The sequence below is a fragment of the Fomitopsis serialis genome (assembly GCF_022376445.1).
Source record: "Fomitopsis serialis strain Sig1Antser10 chromosome Unknown B0H18scaffold_21, whole genome shotgun sequence".
NCBI classification, from domain to species: domain Eukaryota; kingdom Fungi; phylum Basidiomycota; class Agaricomycetes; order Polyporales; family Fomitopsidaceae; genus Fomitopsis; species Fomitopsis serialis.
Genome location: NW_025954981.1, coordinates 393,701 through 419,517, shown reverse-complemented (window position 1 = coordinate 419,517; position 25,817 = coordinate 393,701). Strand labels below are relative to the sequence as shown.

At 54.5% G+C, this 25,817-nt stretch overlaps 9 protein-coding genes across 9 annotated transcripts; 4 read left to right on the top strand and 5 right to left on the bottom strand.

Moving 5' to 3' along the window:
• Positions 1 to 917: 917 nt before the first annotated feature.
• B0H18DRAFT_1117617 (uncharacterized protein) lies at positions 918 to 3,635 on the top strand (the record flags this gene model as incomplete). Its single annotated transcript, XM_048033615.1, has 12 exons — positions 918 to 1,218; positions 1,279 to 1,410; positions 1,474 to 1,611; positions 1,663 to 1,746; positions 1,802 to 1,952; positions 2,011 to 2,224; positions 2,271 to 2,630; positions 2,686 to 2,925; positions 2,986 to 3,156; positions 3,216 to 3,286; positions 3,335 to 3,460; positions 3,515 to 3,635. 12 exons carry the CDS (start codon positions 918 to 920, stop codon positions 3,633 to 3,635), a joined length of 2,109 nt encoding a protein of 702 aa, XP_047895294.1.
• A 1,669-nt stretch (positions 3,636 to 5,304) lies between these two features.
• B0H18DRAFT_1117616 (uncharacterized protein) lies at positions 5,305 to 6,443 on the bottom strand (the record flags this gene model as incomplete). Its single annotated transcript, XM_048033614.1, has 5 exons — positions 5,305 to 5,699; positions 5,760 to 5,799; positions 5,863 to 6,004; positions 6,074 to 6,335; positions 6,404 to 6,443. 5 exons carry the CDS (start codon positions 6,441 to 6,443, stop codon positions 5,305 to 5,307), a joined length of 879 nt encoding a protein of 292 aa, XP_047895293.1.
• A 1,039-nt stretch (positions 6,444 to 7,482) lies between these two features.
• B0H18DRAFT_998774 (uncharacterized protein) lies at positions 7,483 to 8,473 on the top strand. Its single transcript, XM_048045510.1, has 2 exons — positions 7,483 to 7,838; positions 7,863 to 8,473. The coding sequence occupies exons 1-2, from the start codon at positions 7,657 to 7,659 to the stop codon at positions 8,212 to 8,214; spliced, it is 534 nt and encodes a 177-aa protein (XP_047895292.1). The 5' UTR covers positions 7,483 to 7,656; the 3' UTR covers positions 8,215 to 8,473.
• Positions 8,474 to 9,723: 1,250 nt separating this feature from the next.
• Positions 9,724 to 11,911, bottom strand: B0H18DRAFT_998768 (aldehyde dehydrogenase). Its single transcript, XM_048045509.1, has 7 exons — positions 11,036 to 11,911; positions 10,837 to 10,981; positions 10,677 to 10,781; positions 10,516 to 10,614; positions 10,097 to 10,463; positions 9,913 to 10,047; positions 9,724 to 9,857 (listed from the first exon to the last, which is right to left on the bottom strand). Exons 1-7 carry the CDS (start codon positions 11,479 to 11,481, stop codon positions 9,772 to 9,774), a joined length of 1,383 nt encoding a protein of 460 aa, XP_047895291.1. The 5' UTR covers positions 11,482 to 11,911; the 3' UTR covers positions 9,724 to 9,771.
• A 1,641-nt stretch (positions 11,912 to 13,552) lies between these two features.
• On the top strand, positions 13,553 to 14,613 carry B0H18DRAFT_863736 (uncharacterized protein; the record flags this gene model as incomplete). Its single annotated transcript, XM_048039742.1, has 7 exons — positions 13,553 to 13,604; positions 13,671 to 13,868; positions 13,917 to 13,999; positions 14,058 to 14,159; positions 14,213 to 14,272; positions 14,335 to 14,422; positions 14,489 to 14,613. Coding segments are annotated over 7 exons (708 nt in total), but the record flags the coding sequence as incomplete, so codon positions are not given.
• Positions 14,614 to 16,271: 1,658 nt separating this feature from the next.
• On the bottom strand, positions 16,272 to 18,007 carry B0H18DRAFT_1154805 (uncharacterized protein; the record flags this gene model as incomplete). The annotated part of the gene is made up of 8 exons (XM_048035758.1): positions 16,272 to 16,531; positions 16,558 to 16,656; positions 16,728 to 16,796; positions 16,958 to 17,119; positions 17,240 to 17,251; positions 17,336 to 17,394; positions 17,687 to 17,808; positions 17,843 to 18,007. 8 exons carry the CDS (start codon positions 18,005 to 18,007, stop codon positions 16,362 to 16,364), a joined length of 858 nt encoding a protein of 285 aa, XP_047895289.1. The 3' UTR covers positions 16,272 to 16,361.
• Positions 18,008 to 18,146: 139 nt separating this feature from the next.
• On the top strand, positions 18,147 to 20,860 carry B0H18DRAFT_998736 (cytochrome P450). The gene is made up of 15 exons (XM_048045508.1): positions 18,147 to 18,451; positions 18,507 to 18,604; positions 18,656 to 18,747; positions 18,798 to 18,841; positions 18,896 to 18,993; positions 19,053 to 19,225; positions 19,281 to 19,541; positions 19,590 to 19,655; positions 19,706 to 19,900; positions 19,959 to 19,988; positions 20,041 to 20,274; positions 20,329 to 20,361; positions 20,413 to 20,441; positions 20,492 to 20,643; positions 20,746 to 20,860. Exons 1-15 carry the CDS (start codon positions 18,310 to 18,312, stop codon positions 20,830 to 20,832), a joined length of 1,734 nt encoding a protein of 577 aa, XP_047895288.1. The 5' UTR covers positions 18,147 to 18,309; the 3' UTR covers positions 20,833 to 20,860.
• A 15-nt stretch (positions 20,861 to 20,875) lies between these two features.
• Positions 20,876 to 22,747, bottom strand: B0H18DRAFT_998734 (uncharacterized protein). Its single transcript, XM_048045507.1, has 8 exons — positions 22,551 to 22,747; positions 22,316 to 22,500; positions 22,098 to 22,256; positions 21,958 to 22,035; positions 21,777 to 21,915; positions 21,610 to 21,723; positions 21,538 to 21,563; positions 20,876 to 21,428 (listed from the first exon to the last, which is right to left on the bottom strand). Exons 1-8 carry the CDS (start codon positions 22,609 to 22,611, stop codon positions 21,324 to 21,326), a joined length of 867 nt encoding a protein of 288 aa, XP_047895287.1. The 5' UTR covers positions 22,612 to 22,747; the 3' UTR covers positions 20,876 to 21,323.
• A 661-nt stretch (positions 22,748 to 23,408) lies between these two features.
• On the bottom strand, positions 23,409 to 25,692 carry B0H18DRAFT_998724 (uncharacterized protein; the record flags this gene model as incomplete). Its single annotated transcript, XM_048045506.1, is given in 12 exon segments — positions 23,409 to 23,478; positions 23,532 to 23,875; positions 23,905 to 23,969; positions 23,989 to 24,077; positions 24,104 to 24,143; positions 24,170 to 24,241; positions 24,265 to 24,472; positions 24,531 to 24,703; positions 24,769 to 25,187; positions 25,248 to 25,343; positions 25,393 to 25,516; positions 25,575 to 25,692. The coding sequence occupies 11 exon segments, from the start codon at positions 25,690 to 25,692 to the stop codon at positions 23,561 to 23,563; spliced, it is 1,719 nt and encodes a 572-aa protein (XP_047895286.1). The 3' UTR covers positions 23,409 to 23,478; positions 23,532 to 23,560.
• Positions 25,693 to 25,817: the final 125 nt, after the last annotated feature.

Sequence of the window (25,817 nt, the reverse complement as noted above, 5' to 3'; positions counted from 1 at the left end):
AACGAGCATAGGAACTCGCGGAACGAGCATAGGAGCTCGCGGAATGAGCGTAGGAGCTTGCGGAACGAGTACGAGGATCAGCAGGGCTAGCTTAGGAGCTCGCGGAACGAGCACAGGAACCTGCGGAACAAGGAGGGCGACCACGGAACGAGAACGAGGCGACCGCGGAATGAACTCAGCAAGCGTAGTGACTGCAGAGCGAGAGTAAGACACCTTCGGAACGAAGTCAAGATCGAGGCAGGACAGAGTCCCAGGAACGAGTCGGAAACAGAGGGATTTGTGAGGCTTGGAGAACCGAGGACGAGGTCAGCGAGCCTGAGGCATCGTTGTGAGATCACTCCCCGGCACGTCTCCCCTCCACTCTCATAGTATATTCCGATCCACCCATGTCACCTCTACCCCGAAGCAACGGATCACCCCACCCCTTGAACATCATCGCGCCCGGGGGTATCCCACTCCCGAGCTACACAGCGCTTCTATAGTTCTTCACACAGACAAGGAGATTGATAAGTGGACGAACAGTGGGCGCAACGGCTGGGAAACGAATCAACACTTCCATTAGTTTACGAGCATCAATGAATGTATAATGTATTCTTTAATCTTTTTTATAATGCTACCCTATTCTGGCGCTGTCATGACTGCCGAGCTGTCAAACCGCTCCTCCCCGGCCAACGTCTGGTCTTCCGTCAAACGGTCCATTGTTCTCCGTTCTCATTTGTTGTTCCTTCTCACTTCGCCAACTATTCAACTCCTGTCATCAACCGTCCATCTGCGGATAAACTGCTCCGGGTTCTCTGACTCCGTGCCGCGCACTCCGCAACTCCGAGAAGACTATGCACATGGTCCGTCAATCTCGCGGCTAGCAGTTTTCAACTATCGCAGTTCGTCTCTCCCCTGCTCTTCGTTCTCTTACAATCATGTCTCCGCAGACTCGAGCGACCGCAGCTGCCAAAACTTCAGCTACCAAGAAGAAGGCGACCGGAGCTTCGGCGTCGACACGCGCTCGTGCGTCGAAAGGGTCCTCCAGCAAACCCGCTTCGACGCAGGCTTCTGCGCCTCCTCAGCAAAGCTATGCCAGCGCACTCAAGGAATCGAAGGAGCTCGTGCGGAAGGGGATGCCGAACGCTAGCGAGAAGGAGATCGCGATGAAGGCTCGAAAAATCGTGGCGGAGATGAGACGGGGGACCGAGGAGTCCAACCAGATAGAGCGTAGAAACAGTGAGTCATTAGTTGGGCATGTTACCGATTCTCAGTAGCAACTCATCCGGTGCACTGTAGGTATCCAAGCGAAGAAGGCGGTGATGATGGAAGAGGACGATGATTCGGAGGTTGCAGTGGAAGAGGAAGGCCCTGAAGTGCGCACTGAGGCAGTGACCAGCCCTAAGCCTAAGAGGGCAGCAGGGAAAAGTGGTACGTGGCAATCACCATTTTTTCTTTTCGATATTTTACAGAAAACCGTGAAAGCTGCCACAGGATCCAAGCGGAACGCCACTCAGCTCAGCGAGGATGACAACGCCGAAGCTGATCAGGAACCGCCCAGCAAGAAGGTCAAGGCACAGAGTACACTGGCACGGACCGCAACAGATGCCAACGATGACAGCACTGCGTCGGGTACGTGATGTCCAATTCTCATGCAGATACTGAGTGTGATGGCCTTCGAAGTGCCGGCTCCGTCCGCAGCATCTGCACGCAAGAACGTAGCCTCTGGAGCTACTGAGGAGGAGAAGGACCTTGCTGCACGTCTCCGTAAGTGACTGTTGTGCTCAAATCAGAAAACTAACATCACAGGTTACATGGATAGGCGGAAATGCTGGGAAGGCAGCGCGGCGCGTATTGGAGAGCTCGGAGGAGAGCAGCCCAGACAATGGGCAGGGTGGCGAGGTCGAGGAGAGCGAGATCAGGGACTCAGACGGCAAGTCAGCACCGTCTGAGAGGAGACGCAGTACTAACAAGTTAGCTAGAGGATAAGTCTGAGCCAGCTCCTCGACGCAAGGAGAGCGCGGCAGCCAGGCCTTCGCAGTCCAAGGGCAAGGAGAGTGCAGCCTCCAGAGCCTCTCAGTCGAAGCGCAAGGCGAGGTCACGGTTCTCCCCCGGCGAACCGACTGATGTAGAGGAGGACGAATACCGTCAATCGGACGCCGATGCTGAAGGCGAAGATGATGATGAGCATGAGGTTGACGAGCTGGAGAAGTCCGGGGCTGAAGAGGAGGTCGACGACGACGAGGTGAGCAGCATTTACACATCTTCAAATAAGCTAACTAGGTGTCCAGATCATCGTCAAGTCTGAGGACCTGACTGGGCCGAAGAAGCGTGCGGCGAAGGGCAAGGGCAAGGGCAAGGGAAAGGCCCGCCAGAGTTCTCCTCAAGCAGCCGGCGAGGACGAGGACCCATTCGGGTCCGAGATCATCAAGAGCTTCATTTACACCGCTCAGCAAGAGTTCCGGCTGTACCTCGCGCTGGAGAATGCTTGGCCGCGCGCGAAGAATGGTGAAATGGGGAGGACTGCTGGTCCTGAGTTGGTAATCCAGAGGACTCGCGACAAGTACAAGGTGTTCCAGACGGAGGAATTCAAGGCCGCATTTGATCGGTTGTGGAGCAATCCGAAGCTGCACCATGACTTGGCTTACAAGGTATGGCGTCCAGTTGCTGTTGTACGCGTCTGACCGCGATGTTGCTGGGCATCAGGTCTTCAAGGTCTCCTCGCAGTACCGTCAAGAAATCAAGCAGAAAGCAAAACATGTGGTTGAGAAGGATTTCTTGCACGTGAAGGTGTCCGACCGGGGCCGTGACGGTAAGAGGCTCAACGCCGCAGACAGGGCTGAGAAGCTGGCCAAGGCGACAGAGGCCCGCATCAAATGGCTCAAGGAGAAGGACGCTTTCCACCACGGCAACCTCGAAATGCCTGACCCCGACCTTGACCCCGTGGTACGTATATAGTTGATATCCTACAACGTGGTCATAACTGACATCTGACCTCGGGACAAGACCTGGGAAGTCAACTTCGACATGCCCTTCCACAGCGAGACCCTGGCGGAGCTCATGGCCCGTCAGTGGTGGCTTGGAGCAAACCCCGAGGGAATGCGTAAGGAGAACCAGGCGCAGTTTGACCTCGGCAAACCACTATCCAGCAACATGATTGCACTTTCGTGCAGTGCGGTGAGTCTACGTATCCTCTTTGACTAGATGACCCCTCAGTTGATTTTTATGATGGCCAGATACTTGTTGCGCTTGAAGAGGCGGCAAGGGGACAGACCATCAATTTCGACGAGAGGCACTACGCTGTCGAGTAAGTCAACACCGGCTATAACACACCCAGCTAACTTGAGAGTCCCAGGCACGACCGCTTCCAGGCTCGGATCGACAAGTTCAGGCGGCTCGCCAGCACAGGCGATCGCGAGAAGCATGCCGGGGTCATTGCCTTCGTCAAGTCCATGGACTCCACGCTGAACAACTATATACGGTAACATGATCTTGTGTGCTCTCAATTCTTGCTGACCATAAATTACGCTGTCAGTGCGCTCGCAGGATTGCGTGTCGACGACAGTGACGCTGGCGACGGGAGCCCCGCTGAAGACGATGAGGACGACGACATGTTCAACGCGAACTGGGAGAAGAAGACCGCTTCCAGAGCGTAACGAACATCGCTATTGAGCAGTCTCCAACGGGGATGTACGATACGTATTGTTTTCTGTGTTGTATTTCTCTGGTGCATGCGCACAGGCTCCCCATTCCTTACGTCCGGTCACCGCCCGCTGTTGTCCCATCACCTCCAGTAGCACAATACCTCTCGTCTCTACCATCAGCTGCTGGATGTACGTCTGCCTGTCATGTGTTGTTTGTATGCCCCATCTGTATCATCTTTTGCAATGTATTCAACGGCCCAGATTTTATTGTGAATCACGGTTGAGAAAATACTGAGGAATTGAGAGGGCTCTGGGAAGCCTTGCAACACCTTCCAAGTAGCCTAAAAGCATTATTAAAGGACCAAAGAAAACGGTTCAGAGCAATTTCAAAGTGATTGAAAGCAGCATTATTGATTAAATGGACGGCGAACCCATAAAATTGAAACCAATGTGAAGAGAATGTTAACAAGGGAGGGTAGCTTTTAAACAGCTGAAAAGGGTTTGGGTTACTTTGAAGGCTTCAGATTAGGGCACTTGTGTATGAGCCGCTCTTGGCGCTTGGAGGTGCTTTTCTGCTCTGAAAGCCGTGAGAAGTGTTTGTAAGGGCTTTCCGAGACAGGGCATTTTTCCTGATGAAAGAGTCTTGGGCTGGACACTTCTAGTTGTCGTAGCTTGGGCGACAAGCATGGTGCTGCATTTCCTTTGAGCAATGGAAATCGTAGAGGAGGAGGTAAGATATCAAGCACGCACGTTGTGCACTAGACAGAAGCAGCAGTCGAGTCATAGGCAAATGATTGTGGTGAGTGGGCAAACACAGCTGACTTCAGGGCAAGGCGGGAATTACCAAAATAGGAAAGGACATGTTCAGTCCGACAAAGCAGCTTTGCACTAACAACCATCCCGACATACTCTCTCACTCTTACGAATCTAAGCCTTAAGGGGATACTACTTAGCTCAAGTCCACAGTGCCATTGTCTGTTGTCGTTTGAGAGACAACGTTCATTCCAGCTAGTTGCAGAACATTATGTAGGCGCAGACGAACGCGCGCGACATACGATACTTCTGCACCATCATGTTTTTGCGGCTTCACGGTCGTCTGCACTAGCACCTGTACCGAGCAATAGCGACGCGGTCACGCTCCTCGGACACCGTATTAATGTATATTACATCGAGAGTAGTAACAATGTAACAATGCCTCCCCTACACCGCCACTTGCAGTCAGCTACAATGGACGAGTCCGACAGACGTCGTAGACCTGGGTGTAGGGGGCAGATACACGTTCAATTGTCTGCGGGCACTGGCCGGTACTCCTGCAAGGCGTCCACGGGATCGTGTTCAGCGAGTCGCAAGACATGCCTCTCATGACGGCTGCTGCAGGGACAATCGATGCAACACAAAAACATGGTGGTGCGAGGTGTGGTGAGGTGGGTAAACCGACGTCTTCGTGTGGATAGCGCCTATTTGTCATCATATGTCGCGCGCGTTCATCTGCGCCTAATGTTCTGCAACTAGCTGTCATGCCCCTTCCGATATGCATCATGGAAGCTCTACCGCCCCATGAGTTGGGCTGGGCGTATGTTCTAGCATGGATACAATATTGCTGAGTCGCCAGTCGTCTACCGATTTCTTAAGCAAACTCACTGCGAATAGCATGTTACGTTCCAATCATTTTGCAGATACTTCAGCTGCTCTCCTCCAGATCAAGGTCCCTGGCGATATCCTCCCATGCGTCCATCGTCTCCATGAGGTTCTTGCAGTACGCCCTGCCGCGATTGTACGTACCCTGCCCGACGAAAAGCAATACCGGAGCATCCCGGCCCTTCGCTCTCCCCTCTCCCTTGAGGACGTCCACCAAAAGTTCCATTGCCCTGGCGGGGTCGCCGACACCTTTCCACTGATCCCAGCTCTGCTGGGCAATCCTATGTGCATTCTGGCGCATCTCGTCGTAGTCGGGTATAGCCTTTTTTGCTAGGCTCGGTCCGTTGATTGTGGTCGGGGTTTGGAAGCCGCCTGGTATAGCGACCATGGCGCGGATGCCAAATCCAGCCATTTCGTTTGCTAGGGTCGTGGTGTACGCTGTCAATGTCAACATCAGTGAGTGGCTCGCAAGGAGGCCCCTATACGCGCTCATCTTACCATGCAGTGCTGCTTTTGACGAGCAGTACCAGACAAAGTTCTGAAGCACCGTTACGAGTAAGGGGACACGACGTCACAACTTGAAGGAGAAAATGCAACACACTGGTAAGTCGATCCACGCTGAGCGACTGCCCATGTTGACGATTGTTCCCGACTTGCGCTCTCGCATGTACGGCAGTACGGCATTGGTGACGTTGATTTGGCCGAAGAAGTTGGTTTGGAAAGTCTCCATAGCTGCTTTTGATCTACGAGAGCCACGCACAAGCATGTCCCGTTAGCATCAACATGTCTTCGAACCATCCGCAATGACTTACCCTCCTTCCTCTGACAGGCACTTCGGAATTATTCCCGCGTTGTTGACCAGGACGTCGATTCTCCCCCACTTCGCTACCCCTTCAGACACGGCCTTCGAGATGTTTTCTTCGAAATCCGTCACATCGAGTCGCAGAACGTGCAGCCGAGTGCGGTCCACGTCCGTCAACTTGAACTTCTCCACCTGCCGCACCGTCGCGATAAAGTAGTCTTCGCGAGCCAGTACTGACTGTACGAGACATTCGCCGAGACCCGACGACGTCCCTTGAGATGTACCATGTGAAATGTGAGCAACATCTGGAGCCACACGAGACACGATCTGATCTACAGACCAGTAATGAACCAGACTTCGGGCTGCCGCGGGGAATCCATGTAGGCAATGTGGAGAATCTGTTACTATGTGGAGAAGGTACTGATAGACCAGACAGTTGTCTCTTCGCTCATCTTATACTGGCTGTCCGCTGCGGTGCCGTCATCTATCTCCGGGGGCACACAGTCGCCGCCGGCTGCTGAAACGAGGCTCTGGTTACGTGTCCTCGGTAATACCTACAGCGAGAGCCCAGCTGGGGAAGTCGCACCAACATGCGCTGCTGTGGCTCGGTTGGTGATACTCTCCGGTTTTGATCAGCTGTAGGTTGACGCGAAGAAAACAGTTCACGTCCGTGGAAATATCCGCTGTTCGGTGCGAGATGCGGTCAAGGTGTTCGCATTTAAGACCATCCCGAGCTTTTCTTCGCGCTACAGGCGTTATTCGAGCGTACGTCGCGGACATCTCTGCGGGTGACATACTGATGGGCGTGCTGGAACAGAGAGTGAGCATACGCCCCTCGACTCTTTGTATGCCGTTCGTCATAGATTGCTCGATGACCACCGGAGGTGTCAGCTCGTTCAGCGAGTCTTTGATTGACGTGTCGATACCTGAGTCAGCTCACGTATTGGTCTCAAGACGAGTAACGGTTGCCTTATGTGCACATCCCCGTTCTTTGCAATGTTTCCCGGATGCGAGTGCAACTGGACTATGCCAGTGGCCATCTGCCGCGTGACAATAAATCATCACCAAGGTGAGCACCCCAGTCAAACTTGTGGTACGTCGCGATCCTGCGCAGTCGGTCGCGGCATCATAAACTCGACCTTCAGATAGGATGTGGATATAGCAGTTACGCAAGGGATAGGTGGGTTCCCAATCCACGTCAAAGTGATGTCGTGAGTGACAATGACCCGGAGTCCTACGGCCGTTTCCCCACACGATGCCTGCTACGGTCTGCAGTCTTTGGCGGACGGGTGGGCAGAGCGCGATACCACAAACGCAATCGTCATCTGGCTGACGAGCTGCATGCCCGTAGTTGACCCCATGTGCGGGCATGGGTCACCGTCCTTCAACGATCGATCAAAGGCTGAGCGCTGAATGCTCTGTGAGAACAAGCGGAACGACGGTCGACGGGCGCGAGTGTCCCGGGCGCGGACGATGCCCGAAGGGCAATCGCGTGAGGTAGGTACATCGAAAACTACGGTTTATATACCCTGACCTCCCTTATCTTCATTCAGGAACTATCTCGGCCGAGCTTGCGAGCTCGTGCCTAAACGCATGTTCCAACACACTCCCCCGAGCGAAGCAAGCGAGCGCGTCGTATGCACTCCCCGCAGTTCAATATCCGGCACTCCCCCAAACTCAAATCCTCATCCTCTCGGCGCAGTCATCCAGCTCCGACACCCATTCCAACACTCCGACATCCGGCCGATAGTCCATGCTCATGCGAGCTCCGACGGGTGACCCTTAGGTGCGAAGGTAAGGCGTACACGTACGGCGGCGCGATCCTCGTCCAAATCCGGCAACTCTTCAACATCTCCAGCAACGGCGGCGGTTCGATCAACGGTGTCCTCGACAGACGGTTCGGCGGTGCCCTCGGCAGGCGGTTCGGTACCCTCGGCGGGCGGTTCGACAGTTCAACAGTTCGGCGGTTCGACGACGGTACCCTCAGCGGTGGGCAAGACAACGGTTCGGCAGTGGTGGTTTGACAATCGCAGTGGATGGCTTCAACCCCATCCCGGGCGGTTCGGTTCGACGGGTCGATCGTACGACGTGCGGCGGCAGTGGCGCGCGTGTGGCGTTCAACGGCGGGTTGACGACTTCAGCCTCGTCTAGGCAGGTGGGTCAACGGCGACGGCGGGAGTCACGGTCTGCGGCACAGCGACGGCCAGCAGAGCATCGGCGAGTGACAGCATGCGCGCGAGGTACGGCAACGCAGCGAGCGGCGGGCTTTCAGCTGCCCCCAGAGCCTTCTGGTAGTAAACCCCCAGGTGGGCTGACGCGATTGTGTGAGAACAAGCGGAACGACGGTCGACGGGCGCGAGTGTCCCGGGCGCGGACGATGCCCGAAGGGCAATCGCGTGAGGTAGGTACATCGAAAACTACGGTTTATATACCCTGACCTCCCTTATCTTCATTCAGGAACTATCTCGGCCGAGCTTGCGAGCTCGTGCCTAAACGCATGTTCCAACATGCTCGTCCGCACAGCTGTCCATGGGCACGGGTGAAGCTTGTACAGAATCGGACAACGCTACGCAAGGGTACATATGTCGCCTGTCGGGAAAAAGGCGGGTCGGCGGCCTCGAGGTTCAACCGTGCCTGCCTGCAGTCACTGAGTCAGCTTCCGTGCATGCATTCGGGCTTCGGTGAGAAGCACGCGTCGGCCGGTTCGTAGCGGTAGACCGTCTATATCGGCCTCCCCCGCAATCGAGATGGACGGTGCGGGCATTATGTTCCTACTACATTCGAAGTACTGCGTCAACAACTGCGGATGCTTTATTCAATTTGGAGTCTGTTCCATAAGTATTGGAGATGTTCACTGACGAACTAGGAGCCAGGGTGCCGGCGCTTAAGAGCGTTGAGCGGTAAGGTCATGGTCTAGGACATCGTCAATTTGAGGAAGCTCATTTATACCCTGGGTGCGGTGAAGGACAATTTCCTATGATTCTTTTGACAAACCGAAAACCTTGCAACTTGAAGTTGTCTGTCCTGTACCGATTCCGAACCATACTGAGGTCTTATCACGTGAGTGTGTCACACCGTGACAGGATCACGACTGTTTTAATCTTCTCTCCGTCTTTTGCGGACGACGACGACGGCCTAACCTCGGCGAGTGGTCGTAGCCTAACAGTGTGGGCGAAGGTTCTTTATGCTGTGCATCCTCGACTGGAAGAGAATGGAAACTACTTTGGCTGGAACAATGGGACGAGTCGTCTCTGCTCTGGACCAACCTCTGGCAACCTGCCACCTCAAGCTCATCTTTGAGACGATTGCAACTATACATGGCCCATCGCGATTCATGCCTTCTCTCGTTGCATCAGTACCTCACAAGCATTTTTACTCGCGCGGAGCACAGAAGGCACTACCATGGTAGTACTCAGGTATGTACCCTCCAACCAAGTCCACGTTCTCGATGCTGTGCCGTGTACGAGTGACTGACGTTGATGAAGCACTACTTGCAATTCCTACATGACGTGAATCCGTACTATACATGAAGCGACCTGCGCATGTTCTACTTTCTCATCCAATGATCGGGTACTGCGTGTTCTCCTTCGGGTGCAGCGTGACGACACGGACGTATGTGAAGTCCTCCACGCCGAAGTGACCGTATCCAGAATCACCACTGAAGAAACGGATCATCAGCCAGAGCTCGAGATGGTCAACAACAGAAACCTACCCGAGACCCCTCAAGCTCCCGACGCCGCTGCCAGCAAAGCCCATTTCGGTGTGGATGGTCGGACCGTTGATGTTGACAGTACCTGTGTTAACCAGTCATTCAGATACTAATTCATTGTCAATCAGCCAAAAGCCTACCGGAGTGGATGCGCCCCGCAGTTTCGTAGGCGTTGTACACGTCCTTCGTCCAGACAGCCGCCATGAGCGAGTAGTCGGACTTGTTCGCGTATTCGATGGCCTCGTCGACGGTGTCGACAGCGTGGACGATGACGTCTACCAACCTATCAGCGTCGAGCAGACTGATGGCCTCTAGGGCACTCACTCGGGGCGAACGACTCCTCGTTCCAGATCCGCATGTCGGAGGTGACATCGGTGACGATGTGGGGCTGGATAACACTGCCTTCGCGGGCGTTGTCTCCGTGCAGAAGCTTCGCACCGCTCTTGAGAGCATCATCCAGCAGGCCCATGAACCGCTGGGCAGACGCCTCGGTGAACAGCGCGGAGAGCGGGGAGCCCGGGCCGCCCGCCTTGAGCGACGAGAAGTGCTTCTTGAGCGCATCCGTCAGCGCCGGGGCGACCTTGCGCATGACGATGACGCGCTCCGTCGACATGCAGATCTGGCCGGAGTTCATGAGCGCAGACGAGGTGATCGCACGCGCCGCGCGGTCGATGTCGGCGTCCTCGAGGACCTGCAGGATGCGCGTCAGCGTCCGCGCAGAGCTCATCGGCGTTCGCACTCACGACGACAGGCGCCTTGCCGCCGAGCTCGAAGACGCAGGGCTTGAGCCATTTCGCAGCCTCAGCAGCGAGCAGCTTCGCGACGACCGAGCTGCCAGTGAACTGCGCACAGGCACCATCCCGTAAGTACCGGGAACGGGTATAGTTATTGCGCTGTGCCTCACGTTGATTTTGCGCACAGCAGGGTGTGCAATGATCTCCGCCGATCTGGGGGGAGAGTCGACTCTCCGCGTGGAGATGATGTTCAGGACACCGTTCGGCAGACCGGCCTGAAAGATTTCGCGTTAACGGAAGCAAATCGATACAGGGCGCTTAGGAACATACTTCATGCAGGAGCTCGGCGAGGAGCGTCTGCGATCGCGGGCTGGATTCGGACGTCTTCAGAACGACGGTGTTGCCGCAGATGATGGGGACGGCGAAGGCGCGGATGGTAAGCGCGAGGGGGACGTTCCAAGGGGAGATGGCGTAGCTATTACAGGCGCATTCAGTTCGGTGTACGTGCGAAAGATGAAGCGATACTCACATGACACCCATGGCACGTCGCTGGGTGCTGACCTGGCCGCCGGGCAGGATGGACGCGAAGCTCTCACCCTTGAGCTGATCGATGGCGCCGGCGTCGACGCGGAGGCCGTTGGTCGACAAGAAGAAGTTGAAGATGATCATGAAGTCCGTCGCGGAGACCTCCTCCTGGAGCGCCTCGGTCGCGCGCTTCTTCCACTTGTCGGTGCTCAGCAGCTCGGAGGCCTTGAGGAAGATGTCGCGGCGGGTAGAGTACGGCGAGTTCTCCCAGGTCTTGAAGGCACGCGCAGCGACCTCCACAGCATCCCGGCAATCCTTCTGGGTGGCGGCGGCGGCATGACCGACGACCTGACGAGTGTACGGGTTGTGGACCTCGTAGAAGCCTTTGTCGCTGGCCGGGCGCAGCTGCCCGTCGATGAAGAGACCAGTGAAGGGTACGGAGGAAGCCATGGTTGATGCTGAGGTCTGGGAGGCGGACCTGTCGCCTTATATTGCAATCCGCCTCATGCAGCCCGATAGTGGCTTCTGGTTCGCGCCCTACCATACCCTGGGAAGCGCCCCCAAGGGTAGTTCGCCACCAAATACGGCTTCAAACTCAAAGCCGGTGACGTGCCGATCTCGATGGGCCCACCCCAGGTGTATGATGAGAACCACGTACCGACCGGTTGCGGGAACGCCAGCAGGATTCCGAGGTGGGTCATGAGCAAATTTGGGGGTGTGTAGACGACCGACCGGCCTTAGGCCGCGGCTATTGCTGCTGCTGCCTGTCTCAATCAGCTCGAGGCGACGTATGCGGGTCCCGTGCTGTCCATTTCGCTGTTGTGCACTTCTTCAAAGTGTTTATCCATAATACGGATCAGATCTCTGCGCTGTATCTGGCATCTTCTTCTAGTAGGCGAAATGAAGTGAATTAATAATATTAACGAAGGTGGCCCTGATTAGCGCGAAAAGTCCTCTCCTCGCTGCCTCGGTACACCAGCCAGGCGGGTGGTTGATACGTAAGTTGCAGCGTTGCCCAGTGAAACATGACTGTGTATCTAGTAGGCAGAGTTAGGCTACTGGTTCGTACCTTCCGTTGCCTGGCGGGAAGGTAAGTCACTTAAATTCATGCGTGCTTAGCAGAGGGATCTCCATGGACCCTGAGGCGGCTGAAGAATGACGAGCCCGAGTCTGATCTGCATTTGGGCCAAGTTCGGCGGGACGTGTCTGAAACATGCGCAGCCAGTGCGCAGCACACCCCTCAACCACCATCTAGAAGCTGTCATTGCGCAAGATATATTGACCATCCACGACCACGGCAACGAGCTGTGAATGCACTTGATCTGCACTCAGTGAACCACAAGACACCCGTTCTACTGCACGCACACATGTCGTCGCGCAGATATACCATCAAGTACGTGCGACGCGTTGGTAGGCAACGGGCTGCAACCACTGAGTTAATGATATCAATTGAATTACCGCCCGTTAATCATATTCAGGTACATCGGGCGGGCTAGCCCGAGGTTGGCCCGGGGTTAGCCGAGTGATCGAGTGTGGCGGCCACTGTGGCCTAATGGGGTGACGGGCCGAGATCTCTGCCCGATACAGCGTTATCCGCGCTCGCCACCCGCGCTGGTCCCACTGCCATATACAGTACAAGTGCCCTGCGCACCTGCGCGACGTTTGCTCTGCGCTCGATGTGGCGAGGACAAACGGCACGGTGTCGCTGTGGCTGAGTCTCGGAGGCTTTTGCGATCAGGCCGGAAAGACAGAGTCTCCGAATAGGTAATGTCTGTATAACCAATTAGGAAACTACTGGGAGGCATTCTTTTCTACGATCAGAGAAGCAGGTAAGCGGGGCCGAGGCCACATGCATCCCTGGGAGTTTTTCTCTGCTGAGGGATCAGATCACTGCAGACCGCCGCACAACGTTAGCAGGTCGCAGTTGGGTCACAGTGCAAGCAATGGTTTGGCAGCGATTTCGCTCCCAATCCCGAATACGACCCCAATTGTTGCAATGCGAGGATCTCAGAAACAGGCTGCTTGCCAAGGGACGGGCGGTTGAAATCCGGGGAGCCGATAAAGACCGGCGTACACCGTAAAAGGCGGTTCCCCGGCTGATTGGGAATGAATTGACATTGCGGCACAAGGCGCCCAGTATCCAGGGATGCGGTGACGCGGGAGCTGGCGGTATCAATCTTCCAGCCTGCCTTCTCAAGCAGTGTCACTCTGTCAGGCATAACATGCGGCTTGGATGCGGCGCCGTGCCAGGACGCCATTCCAAGACTTAAGGAGCGACCGTCGCGGTTGACGCCCGACAGCACCAAGCGACGTATCCGATGGCAGACTGCGACATACCCGCCAATATCCAGGAGATGTGAGTAATCGACGTCCAAATATGTGGCCCCGCGTACTGATTCTCTCGTCCTTCGCGATGAAGCGCAGGACCTATCGTAAGTGCTGGTGTAATGGCAAGTGAATTACGCTGAATGGAGCCCGCTCGTGTCTTCTCGTCGGATCCCAATGTTGCTGCCCAAAGCTCCTAGGGTCCCAGCTGAATTGGTTCTTCTTCGGCGTGCTCTCCGTGCAGATGTGTAAGTTTCTTGGTTCGTCTGCATCAAGGTTACTTCGTCATAACCTTCCGCGTTGCCTCTGAATAGACATGTACCACCAAGCGAAGTACAAGGACAACACGTTCATCCGATCGGTCGTCTGGTTCATGTACCTTTTCGAGGTGCTCCAGACGGTCTTGCTTACGCACGATGTCTTCCACCAACTGGCAGTGAGCTTCGGAAATATGACGGGCCTCTTGAAGCCATATCTCGTTGGGTTCGAGCTACCAATACAGTCCGCGATCAGTACGTCGGTCGCTTCCAGCATTCACTTCGTTCACCGACGTCCCGCAGTCGCTAGCATCACGCAATGTTTCTATGCGTGGCGGATCTACATCTTGAGCAGTTCGAAGTACCTCCCAATCGTCATTGTTGCGGTACGTAACATGGCCGATCGTCGAGAAGCCGATCAAGTGCCTTAATTATCGGCTACAGCTCTCGTTACTGCAGTGCGGCGGCGGGATTGCTGAGGGTGTGGCGTGTTTTGTCTACCAGACTACATCGGCAACCATTCCCTTCGAGGCCAAGGCAGTAGCGGTGAGTAGTCCTATCTCTTCGACTGCGCACTCGACCGCTCACCTCGGATTCAGGTCTGGATAGCAGGGAGCGCGGCTTGTGACATTACGATTACTGTGATCATGGTGTTCTATGTGGGTGTTCGACAGAACTGACCTTCAGGATGGAGACGTTAAGCTAACGTCGCGGCGTCCAGCTGACGAGACGCCGGAGTGGTATCCAACGTACGGACAGTATGGTCAACAAGCTCGTTCAAGTAGTGGTCGAGACGGGTCTTGCAACCGGTAAGTTCGTAGCCATGTCCCCAATCTCAGGCGATCTGATTTTCATTCCGACATTCCGACGGCTAGCTACCATGGCCATCGTGCAGCTCTGCATGTACCTCATCATCAGGGACACGACGTACTACCTGACGCCTGCATCCATCCTTCCGAAGGCGTACAGCAACTCCCTGCTCGTGCTGCTGAACAACCGGAACTCGCTGCGCAAGCACATCGACGGCACCATCACGATCCCGTCCGCGAACAACCACTCAAGCTCGGGAGGGCGCAGGCCGATCCAGGTGAACATCGCGCAGGAGTCGTACATCGACAACCCAAACATCGCGATGGTGAACCTCTCCACGGACAAGGTAGAGTACCCCTAGCTCAGGCACTCGTACGCATATCCTCTCACACGGACCGCCAGTCTCATGTCGAAGACTTCGGAATCGCGAAGTAGACTCCGCTGGCGGACGTGCGCCTCGCGGTCCGTGGCACAGACCCTGGAATGTACATTTACACTGTGATATACTAGGAGCGGGGGACTCCTCCGAGGGTGGGTTTAGAGCGGTTAATCAGGCTCGGTCCGTTGATTACTGGAAACTGGGCTGGCCTGTATGTCGACACGAATAAAATGCCGTCTGATTTGGTGCTCCGTTACGCTGTGGCTTGCTTTGCGATCGCGTTCCTCCGAGAGGTAAAATAAAGAGATTCTTGCGCGTTCCGGGCCACGGACGAGCGCTGAAAGATACTTCTGACGGTCAATGTTTCTTGGGTTGAGAACATGGCAGCGGCGACCGTCCGAACTGTTCGCAAATCTATAGCCTTCCATCCAGGACAGTGTGTTGGCTGTGCTTATCATTCCGGCCTAACGGTAACTACATAGCATCGATCTTCTGCACAACGAACAAAGCTTGCATGACGTGAGATTTCGATGTTCTCTGTGGGAAGGAGACAGCAGCTCCTGAGGGGCCATCTCCGACACATAGCAAACGCGTCGTACGTCTTGCCAGTCTTCTCTGTACATACTGTCCGATCCCGTCGAAAAGAGGATCCCGATCCCCGCGTCGACGTCGCCACGGCGCCGCTACCTTTCCATCAGTCAGCGACCTGAGTCGAACCCACTTTGACAGAGATGTAAGATATCGTTTGTCATTTCGATGTCAGCAGGCAGGTAAGTATGCGATTGCAGCGGCCAGTAGCACATTTTTGGAAGTTGTCCGTTGTGAGTGGCGTCTGAAAAAATATAGTGGGACAGTGTACACGCCCGTGCTAGTGCACTTCCGGCGATGTGTTCTCATGTGCTTGGAGTCACCTTAGGTCTTCCCATTGAAGAGACGTCCAAATCGCACCATGATGCTGCTGCCTAGTATGCTCTTGACATGCGCAAGTTGTGATTGACTCTGAAGCATCAATGGTAGGTCGTCGCTCAACAACCGGCGTAGCGACTCATCAGCATAAACTGGCAGTGGTATGTTGCGATCGCTCGGAAGATGCGCCAATGTTCCGTGTTCGAACGGGATTACAGCAGGGTGTGTGGGGCTGCTCAGCGGACCTCCTAACCTCCGAACCTCCGACATCATCATCTGGTCGAATGATAGACAAGAGCGCTACGCTCATCTATTCTGGTACACTTCCTGCGCGCACCAATTGACGCGGCCGACCTGTGCAGCAGTGGACGGACAGAAGGACTCCGATTCGGAAACGCACCCTTGACAGGGCGCAAAGCTTCGGCGCGTGGACGAACGATAGGTCGGGGCGCACATGCGCGTTAGCCTACATGACTTGAGTGAGAAAAGGACGTCGTATGTAGGTCAATGTCCATCCATATATTCCGTCAACACGGCAATGCCCAGTGTCAGTGATCTGTCTCCCATTGTTTTCCTGTCATTCGGCGCATCAATACTACTTCGGGAGCTCACTCCATCGATCCGCGAAGCCCAGAACCCACTCAATTGGGATTCTACTGAGGTACGGGCGTGGCTGGTAGAAGGAGAACCACCTCTCGATGCGCGCTCTTGACAGTGACAAGCTCCCAGTTGCAGAAGGCTGTCAGACTGACTTGACAAGAGCACCTCTGATTTGCCAAGTGCTTGACGCCATCACGGCGGCGCGAATTGTCGACGGGATTGTCTACATCCAAGTCACTGGACACGCACAGCAGGCTAGTTTTCCCGCGATGTCCAAGAAAGAAGCCTTTGCAGAAGCTGGCGTAGGAACGTACATACCCGTTGTGAGCCCGGCCGCGAGTTCGCTGTCTACGTGTCTCAGTAGCGGGAGAGTTTTAAGACACGTGAAGGGTCCCGGGCTCGTTGAGGATTTACTGTACGTTGAATAGCTCGCTCCTGAACCAAAGGCGCTAATGTCGTATATCGGGGCCAACCAGCCTTAGTCAAACCTGTGAGTACATTTTTTCGGTCAGCAACGGATATTAGTGATTGGCCTTGAACACGGGGCGATGCAGCCCCTAAGCAGCCCCGAGGATGCAAAACAGCGTCTCGGCGATGGAAGTGTGTCAGAATGTGTACGATGTACATTCAACGGACATAATCAACCCACACCACACAGCGTCGGACCACTGAGCGACGGATACGGACGAGCGCGTGGGTGGTATAGACAATTTTGGAGCCTTGTCAGCAGGGCGAAAGTTGCGCACACAGTGGGTACCCTGCCACTTGTCTTCGTCAGGGATAAGTACTAGTAATGCATGGTACGATCGCCCTGTGTGACGTGAGCCACTATGTGTAACCAAGATAAATTATGTCTCACCTTCGGAACGCTCGCGACTCCTTCTTAGAACCTTTCTACTCACCGCTTTCACTTTCGCCTACCAGGACTAACCATCTGGGATAGCTATAGACCGGGTTCGGGTTCGTTGTGAGACAAGACCATGTTTTACAGCTAGAATTGGTCCATCGATCTCTGGGTTTCTCGTACCTTTCTCCTGAGCGTCCATAGTATGCTCCTCTATTCGGTGGGCAAGAACTCGAAGCATGCTACAGACGTTCATCGCCCAGGATCGACGTTAACTATCAGGTGATGTCAGCTAGCTCCGTTCATTTGCGTGAGGTAGTAGTAGAGAAATGAAAGGAACAAGCACCATTAGTTCATGTAAGGGACGTGTTGAATCGTATTGTACGTGGAACCCAGGTGGTAGTGTCAGTAAGAGTCCATACGAAGACATCGACGTGATGAGGAGATCATCATCTAGACGACCGTCACGGAGGCGCCCGACTCGGACTTTGACGCGCGTATGTACTTACTTTTCAGTCACTCGATTACACTCACCCATCCAGACTCCTTCCATCATCCTCGCGGTTCACACAAGCGTACTTCGAGGTCCTATATCTTCGAAATGATATGATCATCACCATCATTCTCCGTGCTGCGAATACCCACTCGCATGCAGTCTATGTATGTCACTTCCGACGTGGAACTACGGACATCGTCGCCGCAAACAGCCTGAAGATTGCATGCATCATGCAGGTCAAGCCGAGACCCAGGACCTGGGTAACTTATCTGAGAGAGCAGAGTGACGCTCTTGTTGCTGACCAAGATGATTGTGACTGGGAGGAGGAGGAGGAGGAGGAGGGGATTCCATTTAGCCATGATCGCGCGCCGTAGGGCTCGCCACGCGGGAGGCGTTTCTCATAAATAGCTGGCTAACGTGCGACCCGTATGCTCCCGTATGGGAGCCGCTGCCAAAGCTTTGCCGCCCAATGTAAGTAACTGTCAGTAAATGGTGGCCGGCCTGGCCGCTCGCAGCAGCTTCATCATATGATGCTTCTACTACATAGCTGCGTGGACTGAACCGTAATCTCGGACTAAGGGAACTACGGCAGGTGGATAGCTCGAGGAAACAATACAAAAGACGTCCTCAAGAGCTACTCAGATTCGGACGTGCTTTCGAGATGGCGTATGTCTCGCTGTCGGTATCTCAAGCAGTCGCGCTCTGCATTGGGTCTTGGATCCTGTGGCGTGTCCTGAAGGCGCGCTTTGCGTCGTCGCCACTTGATAACATACGTGGCCCTCCTCCCGAGTCCTTCGCTGCTGGTGAGTCGTCTTCGTACCATTTGAACTTTTCAGACGACTAATACTCGTTTCCCAGGGAACTATGGCCAGTTGTACCACCGACAAGGTTGGGACTTTCACAAGCGGCTATGGGCAAAGTATGGATCTGTCGCGAAAGTACACGCAGTGTTTGGGGTAGGTCACTATCCAGTGCCATCGTACGTTCCACTGACACTGTTGTCGCAGGCACCGTGCCTCTATATCTACGATCCAGCGACTCTGAATCACCTCTTGCTATCGGACGCGACTGCCATTGAGCAATCAAGCTTCATTGCGGCGTATGTTTATTCGCATTCGACTCTGGTCGAGATTCTCATCACTACCTCAGGACATATCGCCTTCTTCTTGGCCCTGGTCTAATGAGTTCTAGAGGTACGACATCACGTCTTGACAGTGGTGCTGGCTGGCAAACGACACGCTACGCAGGAGACCACCACCGCCGGCAACGCAAGACTCTCAACCCCGTATTCTCTCCTCGCAACCTCAAGGGAATGCTCCCGTTGTTCTACAGCGTCATTCATCAGGCAGGCCAAACTTGTCAGTACTCGCGATGTTGAAAGCTGACATCCGCTTTACATCGCAGCTCCAAGACGCAATGCAGAAGCAGCTTCGAAGCGGCGCCAAAGAGCTCGACATCTTGCAGTGGACGAACCGCGGCGCGCTAGAGGTTATGGGTCAAGCGGGCCTCGGCTACTCCTTCGACTCGTTCGTAGAGAACCCAAGCAACGACTTCGCGCGCGCTCTGAAAGAGCTCTTGTGCGTCCTATCGTGCCTTGCGAAACGCATGCGCACTCATTCATGTGCATGACAGCCCGGCGATGCAACAGATCGGGTTCGTACGCCAGCTTACGCCGCTCTTCATGAAGCTCGGCCCACGCGGCTTCCGGCGTCGCCTCGCCGAACTCGTGTCCCGCCCATGGAAGGCCGCGCGCGACCTCCTCAGAGTCGTAGACACGCTCGACCGGAAGTCGAGGGAGATCCTGGACACGCGGAGGAGGCTGCTGAAGCAGGGAGACGGGATACTCGCCGGCCAAGAGGGCGAAGGGAGGGACCTGATGACGTGTCTGCGTGAGTGCCGTCGCTGCGCGATCTAGGCTGCGGGTGTGCTGACGATGGCCAGTCAGGCGAATGACCAGGCTGCGGAGGAGGATAAGCTTACCGACGAGGAGATTCTCGGGCAAGTGGCGTGAGTGGATGCTTCATCAGCGCCGTGCTATCCGGACCGACTTGTCTTAGGTCGTTCGTGCTCGCTGGGTCAGACACCAGCGGGATCACGCTCGCGCAGATCCTGCAATATCTAGCGGAGCGTCCCGACGTGCAGGACAAGCTGCGGCAGGAGATTGCAGATGCTCGGACGGGTGGTGACTTGTCCTACGAGGAGCTCATGAAGCTGCCCTATGTCGACGCTGTCGTGAAGGAGACCCTTCGCTTGTATGTCTCATTCAGTTCCCTTTGCATGCCTATCCGTTCACTCAACTCGATCACCAAGGAACCCACCGGCCACGCAAGTCTCTCGCCAGTGCGTTGCTTTCCAATCTCCTCGCTTATGTAGTGCTTACTTACCTCACCAGGCTCTGCAAAGACGTCGTGGCGCCAGTATCGTCGCCGATCGTGGGAAAGGACGGTCGACTCATGAAAGAGATCGTCATTCCCAAAGGAACCATGGTCTTCATAGGGGTCCTGGCGTCGAACGTGAACCCGGCCGTGTGGGGTGAAGACGCTGCGGAGTGGAAGCCGGAACGCTGGGTTGCGCCACCGCCCAGTAGCTTGGTCGCAGCACACATCCCAGGGGTTTACGCGTCGCTGTGAGTCTCTGCGGACGCAATTGTCCAGGGAGTGATGCTAACGGTTCACTGTAGGATGACGTTTGTCGGAGGGAACAGAACATGCATGTACGTTCCTCGAACCTTCACTCTTTGGCAGCTCATTGACTAGTGGCGCAGCGGGCTGAAGTTTGCTGAGATGGAGCTTAGTACGTCGTCGCTCTCGCCCGACTCATAGCTCACTAACACATGCATGCAGAGGCGATGCTCTCTGTGCTGCTCGACGCCTTCAGCTTCTCTACTGCTGGCAAAGATATTGTATGGAACCTCGCCACTGTGCGCTACCCGACTGTAGGCATGGATGGGATGAAGCCTGAGCTGCCTCTCGTGGTCACCGCTGAAGAGCAAAGCGTAAGCAGTGTCTGCGGAGACAAGCAGTAGCAACACTTGCATTGTCGTCCTCGCACTTTCGTGTTGTTGGTGATTACGGGATTGTATTATACGGTTCTCTAGCTCATTGGGATATCTATCGATGAGAGTTCTGGCCTACATCCGGATCGGGGACCATTTCTGGGGGCTGTCGTGTTGTCACGTCCATAGTAACCAGTTCGAGCCGACCAGTCACTGATCATTTCTCGCTGCCGCGACTGCTGAGTAGTACGCACTTCGAGTTGATCATTGAAACGGTCGGGCTGGATTTGAGACCCCCATTGCTTGCCGTGGACCTTTACAAAAGCGAACAGGATCGTTATAAGCATCTGGTTGGGGGCACAAAGCGGAGACCATATCACAGTCATCAAAACGAAAACATCACGATCGTGAACTACGTGCCGAACCCATCAGTCACTACTACAGCAGTAGTACACTCGTCGCCGGTGTAACGTAGTCATGACCGTATCACAACTAATTTCATTCATCAAACGTCGGTCGTGCCAGACTTGAAGGAAGACTTGTCGATGCTCCTGCTCTTTGCGTGGCTCGGAGTCACACTGGGTTCGGCGGCAGCATCATCTCCAAGACGTCTTGGGTCCATGCTAGCAAGAGCAGCGAGCTCCAAGTCGGAATTACCGTCACCGATACTGATACCCTTGCTAACACGGAGGATGACCGATGAGAAGACGATGCCCTATGTGTCGAGCGTGGTCAGTATAACAACGCGGGTTTAGAGTTATGGAACATACAATAATAGGTGCGGTCTGGACGGAACAGTACTTTAGCTGCAGTATCTGCCCTCGTGTTGTGTGCTTACCATGTCCAGTATGATGAACATTGCCGGCGAGTCAGCGCGTAGGTTCCGATCATGACGAACAAGAACGCAGAATAGGCAGCACCTATGCGAAATGAGGACTAGAACCCAGCGACTGCGTGAAAACCTACAAGATTCAACGGCAACTACGACTAGTTGTGATAACATGGACCTAGTCCTCAGATCGTGCGTACTTGAGGTTCTAACGGACTTCTGAATTTGCCGGACGCGGTACGAGATGAGCACTACGAGGCTTATTCAGCTTCGGCGAGACATGATAAGGATACTCTGATCGCACATGTGCAGATGACATTCACGCTGACTGTCAACGAGTAGAATGCCTGCGTACGCGATGATAGCAGTTTGGCATAGAACACGGCATCCGCATTCAACTTGCTCAGAGTGTAGCATGCCGTGATTCCCATTGCTGGTTTAGACTTCAGTGTCGACAAGCGAATGAGCAAAACGAAAGAACGTACCACTGTCCGCAGGAAAAGCAAGAGCGGTAGGGCCGTCAGCAGAAGACTGCAGTTCCATACTATGAAGGTTCGATAAACCTATGCCGTTGAGAGTAACTGAGCATCCACAGATAGTCCACTGGCAATTCGTTACTGCTCACAATGAACGCGTCTGAGGCAATTGTCACGGCTGTGTAGACGGACGTCTTGAAGACACTGCCAGCTGATGTTAGTTGAGCATAATATTCAGCCGCCCCCTCCGGGTTAGACTCGTCTCCGGTGAACGCAGTGATGACACGGGCCCAGTCAACAACCAAGTGCTGCATCGTAGTATCATGATGAGATTTGCCTATAGGAACTCGAGGAGTTGTGCACTTACAGCAGATATTAGAACCCAGAGAATCGCCGCCCATAAGGCAAGACCGATACGTGAACGGTGCCCCGCGCTGATTTCGCCTTGGGAACTCGCCGCAGGTGCTCCGCCAATTTTCCAATTTGCCTGCCAATTTCCCCGACGCCTGTACAAAGCATGGATACAGAGTGTCAGGATGACAGCATATGCACCTATGTAGACTTAGTACTATGTATACACTCAAGACCAATCAGCCACTCACCATAAGTGATAGACTCGACGAGGACGCCGACGAGCTCGGCTTTCTGCATAGAGATGGGCATCTTGGGTCTTCGCGCGCTTGATGGTAAAACAGCTTGACTTGGGTAGGGGCCGCAGCGAGCTATACGACAGAACGAATGGCAAGATAAGTACCCGGACGTTCCGCCACCTTGGACCTTGAAGTAGACACTGGCATGAGGCCGACGGTCAGCCAATGTCATTACACACACTTTTGGCAATCTCATCTCCGGATTGTCCCCGTTCGAGATCGTGTCAGAGGCTCGTGTCCAGGTACATGTGCCTGATGCGTTGCGCCAAACAAGTGTTGTATTCTCGACTGACGTAGCCATGCGCACGCATACTTATATGCCGTCGCCGAGATCAGTAGATCCGGGCAGTTGTTTATATTTCAGTGGAGGGGGGTGGAACGGGGACCGGCCTTGAAGAGAGCGCCTAGAGCCGTGAAGTCTCTGCGTGGGAGCATAACCGGTCCACCTGATAAGTTATAGCTTATAGGGCTTCTGCATGTGCACGAGCCAGCTGTGATCAGACGCTGATGAGGTTGAATAGCTGCAACTATATGGATCACTCACGATTTGAGATCCAGTAGCGGTGAACGCATTTAGGTCGAGTGATACCCCCACAGGCTGTCAAGCGACATGCACCTAGATCCGGTTACTAATCAGATTAAAATGCTTTCAAACTTGAATGCTAACATTTAGCGCAGAGCATGCCGAGGCGAAACGATCAACGTCGGTGGACTTTGGCGTGTGACGCCGGCTCGCCGGTCGACATATGCATGCTGACGACACACAGACAACAAAGCGACCATGTCAAATCTAAACGCAGCATACGGAGTTGTTGCTATAGCGTTGTATTGACCAGAAGTTGTCAGCCTGTAATTGAGCAAGCAAGCACCGTGCGAACGTCTTCTAGCATTGTCAAGTTAAGTAAAAGTCTTCGTGCGACAGTTGTGCATTACCGAGTAAGTCGCCGGGAATCGCGCACGCTCTATAATTTCGCACCGATCCATCTTCTCAGTCCCTCTTCACCGTGCCCACCGTCAATAGAGACTTCGCCGAGTGTCCATCCTGAGCTACCAGAAGTGTATAGGGGATGCCGGTGTGGTGGCCCTGCAGCGCGCACTACCTGTGCGAAGTAACTATCCAGGACTCCATAGCCATCCAGGGTAGCTTCCAGGCCTACTATTCCATCAGGACGAACCACAACTATGCCCCCTGACCTTGGCTGCAAGTTGTAAACCTCATAACATTTCCCATCCTCGTCAGAAACGGTCTTCCCAAGCGGCTGTTCTCCAGAGTCTCGCTGCATTGTCTTGCTCCGGTTCCCCGAACGATGGTCAAGAACTCGAAGACCGGAGCGAGTGCATTGACGAATGAGAGTGGAGAATCCACTGTCGCTTAACTCGCGATAGATACCCGCGCACCCTGTTTGCAACCTCGGCCGAGTGGAGTCTGCCGTAATCCCCTGCAAAGACGAGATCCAGAATCGCCCGATATAGGGAGAACTCGTGCAGTCTCGGGTAAGTGTTACGTTCGTCGAGCGACAGCTGCATCCGGTGCACGATGGCCAACTAAACGACATGAGATGTCGGAGAACCCGAAAGGCGTCGTTGGTTCAGTAAGTTCTCGGCGTAGGAGATGCCCAGCCCGACTGTAAATGCCGCGTTCGCTCGCAGATGGTGTTCAAGATACACGTTGGGTCTGCGTCAGGCGGGGCGTTGTAGTGGCTCGCAATGGCCCAGAAATGAGTGTGGCCATCTCTCTGTCGAGTCGATGAGGTGCTGTGCGAGGCGCGACGTTCTTTTCGTACGTATCCAGGACATATCGTGAATTGTCCCTTGAGCACGCCGATCAGTTTCCAGGCCAGGTTGGTCGCGTCATGTATGCCGGTGTTCATTCCCTTTTGACGTGCCTATCAGCGGTTTGCAGACAGATCTCAAATAGTAGAAACAACAGACCTGGCCTGCACCAGATGAGTGGGTGTGGGCGGCATCCCCAGCCAGTAAGATAGGTCCAGTCCTATACCGCTCGGCAACGCGTTGGCCAATAGAGTATATCGTCCACCAATCAAGTTCAACGAACTCGAGTGTGAAAGGTTGAACAGCTCTCTTCGCCTCCTCCATCAGCATCTCTGCGGTAGGTGGTCGCCATCGGAGCCAAATAACCTGTCAGGGCACACGAACCCGACGCGCGTACGACCGTTGTCGGACGGATTCCACAGGACGTTGCCGTACTCCTTGGATTCGAATGAGACACCTCGGCGAGGGTACGGCATGTCGGTCTCGACCACGGCATCCATACGAACCCAGCGCTGTCCAGAATTCGTACCAGGAAATCCAATGCCTGCCAGACGGCGAACTGACGAGTGTCCTCCGTCTGCTCCTACGAGGTATTTGCTGAGCGATGTTAGGCCGGGGCGAAATGTCAATGAGTGCCAACTCACCAGCGCACTTTTGACTGCCCGAGAGTATCGCGGATGTAACGCATACGGGATAGGTTTGCTTGTATCGACAGCGTAGTCAACAAACACGACGGGCGCGCGGATGGCAGTTTTGTCCAAATCTTGTACAGCGTCTCTGAGAGCGCCTTCTACGTGTCTTTGCCTGATGCTCAAACTCATGACGCATCACATGTCAGTTACAGACAGAGGCCTTGGTATAGACGTGGCACCACACCTGAAGTCGAAGAACGTCCTTCCCTTCACGGCGTCGAACATAAAGTTCCACCCCCGCGCCCCAACCTCTCGGCCGTCTTTATATGTCGCGCCTTCTCTAATACATCCTCAGACCAGGAAACCAGTAAGCACCAGAAGAAACTTACCTGATGGCGAATCCGATATCTGCTATGCGCTCATAAATCCCAATCATGTCTAGAAGCTCGAGAGTCCTTGAGTGGAGTATGCCCGCGCGGCCGTACATTGCCTGTTGTGCATAGTCGTTCTGTTCTGAAACGGTCTATCAGAGGTATTCGAAAAGCGATCGCTGACGCACCAACGCACTGACCTACAGCGAGTACACGTATCCCACTTTTCAGCAGCAGGAAAGTAGTGACCAGAGAGGTCGGCCCACCACCTACTACGAAGACATCCACATTCACTGGGTAAGCAATGGGATAGGACATGATGAACAGCTCGTGCTGTGCGTAAACGACCTCCGCCTGATAAGTGAAACCTGGCCGACGGTACATTTCATACTGTGGCGTACCCCGGGGGTGCAAAGACGCGCGACCTACTAGTAGAGCACGTG